The 10,924-nt window shown below is 38.3% G+C and overlaps 2 protein-coding genes across 2 annotated transcripts; one reads left to right on the forward strand and one right to left on the reverse strand.

Moving 5' to 3' along the window:
• Positions 1–1,190: 1,190 nt before the first annotated feature.
• dcp2 (decapping mRNA 2) lies at positions 1,191–7,205 on the reverse strand. Its single transcript, XM_056735885.1, has 11 exons — positions 6,623–7,205; positions 6,072–6,223; positions 4,660–4,787; positions 4,474–4,572; positions 4,222–4,374; positions 4,030–4,142; positions 3,838–3,933; positions 3,456–3,588; positions 3,056–3,133; positions 2,669–2,717; positions 1,191–2,028 (listed from the first exon to the last, which is right to left on the reverse strand). The coding sequence occupies exons 1-11, from the start codon at positions 6,673–6,675 to the stop codon at positions 1,889–1,891; spliced, it is 1,194 nt and encodes a 397-aa protein (XP_056591863.1). The 5' UTR covers positions 6,676–7,205; the 3' UTR covers positions 1,191–1,888.
• Positions 7,206–7,340: 135 nt separating this feature from the next.
• Positions 7,341–10,903, forward strand: reep5 (receptor accessory protein 5). Its single transcript, XM_056735886.1, has 5 exons — positions 7,341–7,580; positions 7,751–7,844; positions 9,749–9,887; positions 10,181–10,349; positions 10,422–10,903. The coding sequence occupies exons 1-5, from the start codon at positions 7,463–7,465 to the stop codon at positions 10,469–10,471; spliced, it is 570 nt and encodes a 189-aa protein (XP_056591864.1). The 5' UTR covers positions 7,341–7,462; the 3' UTR covers positions 10,472–10,903.
• The last annotated feature ends 21 nt before the right edge of the window (positions 10,904–10,924 follow it).

Genomic DNA, 10,924 nt, shown 5'->3' on the forward strand with positions numbered 1-10,924 from the left:
CTTTCTTTGAAACCACTTCATTGCGTCCTTGGCCTTGTGTTTGGGATCATTTTCTTGCTGAAATGTCCACCCTCTTTTCATTTTCACTTTCACTTTTCTGGTAGATGGCAGCAGAATGTCCCGGTACATTTCTCCAGTCATCCTGCCTTCAAAAATATGAAGTCTGCCAGTACCCCTTGCTGAAAAGCAGCCCCAAACCATGATGCTTCCACCCCAAACTAAACTGTTGGTATGGTGTTTTTGGGGAGGTGGGCAGTGCCATTTCTTCTCCAAACATGGTGTGTAGAATGACTGCCAAAAAGTTAAATTTTGTTTCATCTGACCATACTATAGTCTCCCAATAATCCACAAGCTTCTCCAAATGCTCTTTCGCAAACTTTAACCGAGCCTCAACATGCTTTTTGTTCAGCAAAGGATTCTTTTGTGGTGAGCGTGCATGGATGCCATGGCGGTTCAGTGCATTGCTTAGTTTGCTTTGAAACAACAGTACCTGCGGATGCAAGGTCTTCCTGAAGTTCTGAGTGGTTCTTGTCTCTTGGAGAACTCTCCTGATTATTCTTTGGACTCCTCGGACAGGGATCTTACGTGGAGCTCCTGATCACGGCCGGTTTATGGTGAACTGATGCTCTTTCATTTCCGGATAATAGCCCCCACAGTGCTCACAGGAACATTCAGCATTCCCAAAATGCGCCTATAACCATCCCCATCAAAATGCTTTTCAACGATAAGATTACGAAGATCTACAGCGAATTCTTTGCTTTCACCCATCATGAAGTCTTTCCTGTGTGCCTCCTAGGTAATGAGAAGCTTTTATAGGTCATCAATTAGGACTAAAGCAGCTGATATCAATTAGTACTGATAGGGGGCAGGGTTTCTCTCTCAATACTGGCAGATGTCAGGTGATCTCCTGGCTTTCTATGCCATTTCGCACCTTGTTACCTTCATGTGTTCAATACTTATTCCCTGTGTCATTTCACTTTATTTATTGTGACTGAACTTGTATACTTAAATGTTCTGATTTCTTTGTATGAATTGAATATTTGACTTGATGGCTACATCTGGTGGAAATTTTGTGTCAATAGCCCACTTAGAAATCCCCTTACTGATAAAAATGCTGATGTGTCAAATACTTATTTTCCACGCTGTATATAAAAAAAGATTCTTAATGAGAAAATAAAAGTGAGTCATGCTACCTTTGAAAAGTATCTTTATTTACAGAAAAAAAAACTGAGAAATGAACTGACTTACGCTGTTATTTTGTAAACTGAGTTACCGAAGACGTCAGTGCTATCACAAAGGAAAGAACAAACAACTGGAGCAGCAACTCACACACACACACGCACATGTTTATATAAAAATCAAAAGTATTCGTTTAACATTAAAAAAACAAGATAGAGATGGACATAAATGGCTCAATGGCAAAGAACACATCATTACAGAGAAACATGAATGAAACCTCATCGTTCAAAGAGCAAAATGTCAGCAGTAACATGTCCACAAACATTATTTGTGAATGACTTTTAGATTATGTTCAAGAACATAACGCCTTGAATTTGTTTTTGACTGCGATTATGATGTCATGACTAACAATGTTTGACTTCAGCAATAAGCACTGAGTAGAGGTTCAGTATGCACTGCAGGGGATCTGAATCAAAATGACTGACATCTACGTTGTACATCTGTTTAACAAAAAAAGTTGTCAGTAACCTTTCCCTCAGTAATGATTGTGCGCTCCTGCATACATATTCAAGCCAACTGCATTTCACATCCTGGTTACTCGAAGCCTACATCGAATCGTGTATGATAAAATGCTTATGTATTTTTGTAGTCTTGGTCCAACACATATCTTAACCCTGTTGAAGAGAGTCATTGAGAAACAGAGAGGAGTTCAGGAGTCGAAGCAGGATTTCATGATGGCATCTCTGTCAAATCTGAAGCTGAGGAAAGACTGCGAGGAAAGAATGCCTTCATATTCTCCATTATCTGAGCCCGTCTGTCCATTAGAGCCTTTTATATGACCAGCTTCATCTGAGGAGACAAGTGTGAACAACATTAAAACTACTAATGCACTCATTGCTAAATAAACAGATACCTGATATACAGCTTTTATATTTATATAATACTAATATTAGTCCATTAGATTAGATTTAAACATAGTTATTACTCTGATATTTTTGATGCTTGTTTCAAGAGTGACCTTGTGACACATCATTTAAAAGCAAGTCACATCATTATTTTGCAATGTACAGTCTAATCTCTATATGGAGAGAGCACCACCTAGTGGTTGCAATGTCAAGTGCTAATAACAGTAGCAAAGCCTTATTAAAATCATACCTACAGTGTTGCCAGGATGAAGGTTTTTAGTATAAATAGGCCATTTCAATTCAGAAGTGGTCAACTGTGATTGGACAAGGCAAACACTGGGCTAACTCCACTATCATTTCTGAACTCCACTACAAAATGTCTTTGCCCTCAGACTATAGACATAACCCCATCATTTGGTCAAATAACTTCCAATAACATATCTGCTTTGTGTTTGATGACATTTGGATGTGTCATGAGAGCTGGTGTCAGATGGGCTGGTTTGATCTCCAGTAACAGGGATTCATATTTTCCAGCACTGATTTTAACGCGACTGCATCATGTATTCAACAGCACAAATACATACCGGCTTCAAAGTTGTCCTGCAGTCTTCTGGGCTGAAGTTTCTTATCTTTCTGTAAGACAACACCGTGTAAGTCAACTGAACATGTCAATCTGTAAAGCAGAGGTTCTCCAACTTTTTCCTTTTAAGGCCCCCTTTGTGTAGTCTAATGCTTTGTGGCCCCCAAATAAAGACTTATAATCGTAAACTTGTTGTTAAACTAAAATAAATTTCAGGTATACAATGCCAGAACCTCAATTCCTATTTTCCTCATGTTTGATCGCATAAAATTTAAGATCAATTTCTATATTTTGAAAGATGCCACAAAATCTGTGGCCCTCCACGATCCATCTTGGGGCTCCCAGTTTGAGAACCACTGCTGTAAAATGCAGTAACGTAGGCGATACTCACCAGGTGACTCACACCATTGTCTTTTTTCTTTACGTTTGCTGAGTCCTGGTGTTTCTTTCCATCGCCTTTCACTTGATTCTGGAATAACACATTTGAACCGATCACTGCATTACCAATAAACATCAATCTCTCTCTGTGCTGATCAGAAACAACAGAGTAGCATTACATATGAAGAATAATTGCTCTCAAATGTGTTATTTAGGGAGTTATGTTGGGTTTTATAAAGTCAACTAAGACTCGCCCATACAAACAGGCTTGGTAAACAAAACAAAAAAATCCAATCCATAAATTGGATTTAAAGCTTTAGAATGAAACCCCGTTCTTTTCTTAACTGATTTCTTTGTGTTCATTTAGAAAGCCCAATGCAACATCAATCATCCCTACAAAGTGAACAACCAACCTTGGGTTCAAGCACATCTAACAATTCACTGGGAGCAGTTTGTCCAGAAGGTTTCGGCTGTTTTTGCTTTGACAAGGTGTCAGCTGACCCTGGAGATTCTTCCACCATCAACTGAGATTTTCTGGGCTTTGAGCTGAGAAACGAAACCAGCAGAGAAAAAAGGTCAAGATTTCTCACCTAAACACAATGTTATGAGCTCAGAATCACCACAAACCGAATCGTAGCGCGTCCTTTGATCCGAAATGTTTGAGAAAGCTAGCCTACAGCAGACTCTAGTTTGCAACAACTGTGATTGTTGTGATGTCTCATTTGACATAGACATGACGCAGACATGAAAAGTTGTAGACAGAAAATGTCTTGACTGTAAAAAAAAGAAACGTACCGGAACGGTTTGGACGGCGTGCAGCCACTAGATGCGAAATCCTCATCGCTGCTTGTCGACTCTCCTTTGTGTTTGGCTATCCATTCTCTGAGCTGCCTGCAGACAAAGACATCTGAAATATACTCTAAACAAACAAACACAAATCACTTTCATGGATAGAGATTCTTTAATCATGCAATGGGACATAAGTACCTCATAAAAGGAATAACCATAAAAAACTTATTTGGAGCCAGTCCAAGCTTGGATTTAGGCGTCATGTCATTCCTGTGACAGGGCAGTTTGTCCACTGGAAACCATTCGATGTTCTGTCAGGAGTCAAGAGAGCAAAGAAACTTAGTGACAGAACTTGTGTGCAGGTAAAGAGAAGACTGAACGTATACGCACCCGTATTTCTTTTCTGGTCTTGGGGTTAAACTTTGTGTCTTTGGGAACTCCTGGTATAATATACAATCGAGCCAGCTGGTCCGAAATTTTCTGCTCAATATATTTTTTTTTACCGATACGATCTCTGATATCAAAGCCCGTCTCCTCCAAAACCTGCAGAGAAAATCACACATATCAAAAAGAGAGATTTTTCATGACGCTGCCCTGAAAGCATATCACATAGCAGTATGGAAGTCTATAGTATGAGAGTACCTCTCTGACGGCGCAGTCGTGGCACGCTTCATCTTCATTGATTTTGCCTTTAGGAAAACCCCAGCCAGACTTGGCCAGATAGCCCTGGACCAGCAACGCCTTAAGCAGAGAGAACACTTCATGAACACCACACATTTCTCTGCTTCACAATCTCAAAATTACACAACATGGCAACAGTTTACTCACATTGTCTAGCGTTTCATCAAGAATTATAGCACCAAAAGTGGGCACACCCATCTTATACTCCTTCCACTTGTCTAGAACCCTCTGGACATCCTCTCCATGCGGCAGCAGGAATGGACAGTGATTAAAAAGTGATGGTCAAGTTAAGGAGAGAAAACAACAACCACTGAGAACGGGTACTGTCAATACTTATAGATGGTGTGAGAACGATGAATCGCTTCCAGAATAAAAGTTTGCATTTACATAATACATGTTTATGTACTGTGCACATTAATGTTGTATTTATAAACACATATATTCAAGAAAAAAAAAGAAAAAACATTTATATATAATGTTAATCATTGGTAAATATAAACAAATCCATATAAATATTTTTTAAATAAATATACACATATGTGTATTTTTTGTGTGTATAAATATGCACATTACATCTAATACGTAAACACAACATTTTATTTTGGATACGATTAATCCCAATTGAAGTTGTGATAGTTTTTACTTCTGTATTTTAACGCATTTCCGAGTGAAATGGAATTTGTAATGATCGAACCACTGGGCGTGACTTTCGTCTTTCTTGCGATTTGATTGGATGTACAAAAACAGCCGTTGCATTTAGAAATGACTGTTGAAGGGGATGAATTGACGGATGCCCCGCCCAAGCCGTCTAACATACGTCATTTAAAATGGAAAGTCATTCCAGGACGGAAGTGTATTTTCAGATTTTAACTAAGATTGTTTGGGCATACGAATTTCAAAAAAAGAGAATGACTAGCTTGTTTAAGCATTTACAATATACGCTGCAATATTTCATGAAAAAAACAGGCATTGTAGGGCTCGTTAAAAATATAGATTATTTGATTATAATCGAGCTTCAATTTAAAGAAACAATATCGATTCGGGAAATCGATTCTTAAAGCACGTGCCTCAGAGAAAATGATCCGTATTTCGCCTCTCGCCCAGAGGATGGCGCCATTATTCAAATTTAATTTTGAAATCTGTTTTGCTTCTTAAACATGTTTCAAGTTGTTCATCACGAATTTCAAGTTGTTCATGATTTCACTGTTGCACATTAACAATGTTTTTATTTTTACAGAAATGTTTGGTTCCTCAAAGTAAAAGTAAGTCAAAACAGTTGTGGGCTCTGCAACTAACGTGAATCATCATTTAATCAGCTGGTTCAGTAACTAGACTATTTATTTAAATATGGATTCCATGTCTGCAAAACTAATATTTTAAATAAATACCGATAACATCGAAATCGAAACAATCGGCAAAATGGTCTCAAAACCCAGCCCTAAGGCATTGTCATTTTTTATTTTACTGGGACTTTAATCGTTTGACAGCCCTTGATGGTGTTTGCATATAAAACACACAGCATATTCCCAAACATGGCCTGAAGATTAATTTTAGGATATCAGCCTTGGCAAAGTCTCTTATCCCGCACGGAGGTAATCCTGGTGAATTCTGCATGCAGAAGTCCAGGTAAAACCAATGGGCGAGTTCAATCTGGAAGCAAACTCTGATGGCATTGTCCCTCTCTTCACTGGGGATGTGCAGAATAAAGCGACTGCAGAGCAAAACACAAAAGCATTCGTTTGTATTAAAAATGAGCAATAACGATTAAGAGCTTTACCTGTAAAATACATGTGTGCTTGAGTTCTTGCGGCGGTGATCGATCAAATACATCTTATAACACCCTTAAAAACGGGAACACGATGACCCAAATGGCAGATGACTCGAAACGCGCTGCAGAATGTTGCCTAAGGGTAACGTTAACTTAGTTAAGAGGGATTTTCACGAGTTGCGCGTCAGCTCAGGTTTTGCAATACATCATTACAAAGTTCAGTGATCGTGTAAGTTAACAAAGTCGGCACTGCATTCCTTTCCCCGTCAAATAAATATTAAACTTGCAGATAACAATGACTTTTATCACAAGTTCAGCTGTACATGTACGGTCTCTGTTTACCTACAAAGGTCGTCCAGTACGCCGTTAGGAATCTCCCCTCGTTTTGTCTCCATGTTAAGGCTAAAAACATCCCGAACAACCGAAACTAGTGCGGTCGATTCTTAACAGCGCAAAGCTACTGACCGTGCCTACTTCGCATTTATAATATACGATTCAAGAACATGGTCTCGTAAAATCAAAAGCAATACTACGAGTTTATAACGACGACGCGGATGCTAGAATGCTAACTAGATAAAAATACAGACGCCGCGCATGAACAGAGGCGGGCGAGTAGAAACAGCAGCCAATGACAGAACGCATTAACTTCGCTCTATAGTCATTTTGACCAATCAGCTTACGTTTTATATGGCAGACATCAGCAAGAGCCAATCAGAGGTGGGCAATACAAGGCGACGCGTAGGGTATGATGCTTGACTGAGGGGAGAGAACGTGTGTTACAACAAAAAAATACAATAAAATAAATCAAATCATCTGATTGTTAGTAAATGTGTTGACAGCACTTGGCAATCAAGCGGAAACTTTAGATGATAGATTAAACTGGCACATTAAGGGGTTTCCGAGTTGCAGCCACTTTGGATTTCATACCTTTTTGCATTAGCATACTCGTTAAACATTGACTAGTCACACAAATTATACATCTGTAATACAAATGATCTTGCATTTAATTTTAACATCGTTTAGCGACGATAGGGTGTGGTCGAGGAAGTGTCGTGACGTCACTTTTCAGCGTGTCGTGTCATTCACATTCAGACAGAGCTGGTGGAGCAGCGCGAGGCTATAGCTGCACTTCGCGAATAATATTTTATATTTGAATAAAACAACAATCGCTTACGACGAATCATGGCACAGGCACTAAAAGAACGATTCGACAAGTTTCTTCACGAGAAAAATATCATGACGGACGCGTTGGCAAAGATAGAGGCGCGGACAGGAGTGAATAGGTCGTACATCGCGTGTGGTAAGTAACGTTTCTGCAGGAAACACGTGTGTGCTTCTTATTATACGACATAAATAACAACATTTTCATTCGTTTTATGTTGGGTTATAAAACAATAAAGTATATCTTAACATGATTGGATTACAACATCACTGATAACGATGACGATGTTTTTTTTCCTTGTTTGGCAGCTGTTATCGCGTTGATCGCTATCTATCTGGTGATCGGATACGGCGCTTCTCTTCTCTGTAATCTTATTGGATTCGCCTATCCCGCCTATATATCGTGAGTTTGCATTTTAATCCATTTTTCTGCTTACGAGTCACTACGAGCTTATTCACGTCAGAGTGTCGCCATTGCTGCGGTTAGTGGCAGAGTGACGTCATTATGGTTTAGGGTTTGCAGTTCTAGGGAGCCTGTCAAAAGGCTGTACCATACAGGACCCTGATCCCCTTGTCCCGGGACGGTGTTCTGGTTGCCCTCCTGACTCAAACTCACAAAATGGTACTCTGGCCCAGTACTACATTAATGCAGTCATGTTTTTTCAGCATATTCATTGTGACATTTAATGTCATTTCTTCAGTCAGGGTTTCGGCCTTCTGATACCCCCAGACCTTTTTGAAAATGTTAAATCAGTTAACTGCTTTGAAAAAAGATTTGCTAATTCGAGTAACTGGAGGTGTAACTCTTGAGTGACGGCTGTGATGGCAGAAGCAGGTGCCGCCCAATATGCCCAGTATTACATCCACACTTTATCAGATGCAAATAATGCTTGTTCACTGTGGGTGGAACTATTTATATGAATCATAATGGAATGTACATTATACAAGTATAAGATTGAGGTCTACTTACTCTTGGGTGTTTTGCTTAATAAGGACATTTAAAGGTTTTATAAATTGTCACTTAAGTTAACAGAACGCAATTGATCCAGTGTCTCTAGGATCTATCTGCAGACATGCACACAAAGGGTCGATCAGAAGTACTTGTGATCATAGAAATATATTAAATTGCTGGGTTAATGTAATTATAAAGTGAATCTTTAGGGATTGTTATGCAAGATTATTAATTAATGTGAACACAAGACTTATATTTTGGTGATCCTGTCAGAGTATTCAGATCAGTACTACATCACTTTACACTCTTTTGCGCAGTAGTGACAAAAGTAAAAACAAGAAATTCTGAAATATGTGGAATACACGATTTATATACACAAGGAACAGAATGTTTAGCTAGTGTGTATATGTCAAATATCACAGTGGGACTGTCCAACAATTAATCGCATCTAGAATAAAAGTTTGTACTGTGCATATTCATTTTACATATATGTGCATATTTAAGAAAACTATATAAATGAATACATGTTTACATATAATTTAAATATATATAAATATCTATATATATATATATATATATATATATATATATATATATATATACATTCAAATATTTCCTAAATATATACATGTATGTTTGTGTGTGTGTGTTTATAAATACAAACTAAATTGGCACAGTACACAGACATGTTATTCTTTTGCAGTTGTAGAGTTTAGTGTGTACTTGTAGTTGTACGTAGCTAGCTACTACTGAGGGAACGACACCAGATACCTGTCCAACCGAACAGATGCACTTAACACTGCTTACCTAACTGAAACCATAACAAAATACAGACACACACCACCACACGCATGAAGAATGATTTAGGGAAATTCATATTTTATAAGTCCATACATAGTATACTACTTTTTACTTTAAAAAAAACCCTGCACAATACATCTTTTATAAACATCATGAAAACCAAATTTAGCAATTGTTTAGCCCAATTTTTTTTCATACACTTGTGAAAGAAATATGACATTGAAATGAAGTGAATATATGACATTTAAAAGCATTTAGATTTCATCAAGAGATTATGAAGTGGGGATCAGGGTTGGGTTTGCCAAACCACAGAAGACCTCGTGACTCGTGTATGTGTGTCAGTGTGTGTGACTGCAGAGATCCGCTGCTCTCCACATACTGCCATCTTACAAAACATAACTATGCTTCTAACAAAACTAGCAGGCACGAAAAACTAACAGTTCCTTTATTAACTGTTGTTTAGTTTCACTCCAAAAACGCATCAGAACTTCAGTGATCATTGAGATGATGAAAAATACACTCATGAAGATTGTGGTGTCTTATTTTTTCGTCAGAATCAAAGCCATAGAGAGCGCCACCAAAGATGACGACACCAAGTGGCTGACATACTGGGTGGTGTATGGGGTGTTCAGTGTGGCCGAGTTCTTCGCAGACATCTTCTTCTCATGGTTTCCATTTTACTTTTTGGGAAAGGTATTGTTCAGTACTTTATGATCATGTTAGCTACCGTATGTATTCTGCATGAATTAAACTGCAACAGATGGTAGTGTTTTCAATTTCAGATGTGCATATCTTCGTTATAAATGACAGTGGATTACTGTGTTCTTTTGTATGACTGAAGATGACCTTGAATACACAAGATCTGATAGACAACCGAGCCTCAAAAAGCATGCCCAGCTCTAAGCCTTTGAGTTTAAATTTTTTTTAGGCCTGAGGTGTGAAAACTGTCAGTCATGTAGTGCTGTAATATGTCATTTTCTGTTTAGTGTGCGTTCTTGGTTTGGTGCATGGCTCCCACTCCGTCTAACGGCTCAGTTATGCTCTACACCAAAATCATTCGCCCCTTCTTCCTGAAAAATGAAGCCAAGATTGACAACGTGATGAAAGACATCAAAGATAAAGCATCAGAGGCAGCTGACAAATTCAAAGATGAAGGTAAACGTCATTCTTTTGTCCAGCCTTTTGGGCAGTTTTAGTCCACGCTGACGTTTCATTTTTGCCTTGCAGCCAAGAAAGCGTCTGCCAACCTGATGTTTGAGGAGAAGAAGGAAACCTAAAGGTCACTGCCGTTTCAACTGCTTCAGATCCTGAAAGGATTTTACTTTTCTAAACAGATGTTGTCTTCTTAAGTGAACAGCTGATGAGTTTAACTTCTATTGTCTCCCTTCGATCGCATTCATATGATATTACATCATATAACGTTTCAAAGCTGAAGATACCAATGCTAATTATGTTTCAACAGGTATGCCGTCTATCATATATAACATACATACAGTAACGCTCCAATGCAATGCTATTATCTTTTCAATGCCTTACTGCTGGATGATAGAAACGTGTTATGCAAATAGATTGAATCTTTTGATTCTCGATGTATTTATATGGAAGATTTAATGTTTGTAAAAATGTCTCATCTGACTATCACGAGTGGAACTGTAAGCATATGAATCAGATATTTCAATTGAACTATTAAACAACTATTGAAAGAAAAACATGGGTGTGAAAGTCAATTC

This window comes from Triplophysa dalaica, chromosome 22 (genome assembly GCF_015846415.1).
Source record: "Triplophysa dalaica isolate WHDGS20190420 chromosome 22, ASM1584641v1, whole genome shotgun sequence".
NCBI lineage: Eukaryota > Metazoa > Chordata > Actinopteri > Cypriniformes > Nemacheilidae > Triplophysa > Triplophysa dalaica.

Coding starts and splice junctions, on each gene's coding strand:
- dcp2 (XM_056735885.1), bottom strand. CDS start 6,675: ATGGAGACAAAACGAGGGGAGATTCCTAACGGCGTACTGGACGACCTT. Junction 4,375..4,473: donor ACGACTGCGCCGTCAGAGAG/GTACTCTCATAC, acceptor TTTTCTCTGCAG/GTTTTGGAGGAGACGGGCTT. Junction 4,143..4,221: donor AGACCAGAAAAGAAATACGG/GTGCGTATACGT, acceptor GACTCCTGACAG/AACATCGAATGGTTTCCAGT.
- reep5 (XM_056735886.1), top strand. CDS start 7,463: ATGGCACAGGCACTAAAAGAACGATTCGACAAGTTTCTTCACGAGAAA. Junction 7,845..9,748: donor GCCTATCCCGCCTATATATC/GTGAGTTTGCAT, acceptor TTTTTTCGTCAG/AATCAAAGCCATAGAGAGCG. Junction 10,350..10,421: donor TGACAAATTCAAAGATGAAG/GTAAACGTCATT, acceptor TTTGCCTTGCAG/CCAAGAAAGCGTCTGCCAAC.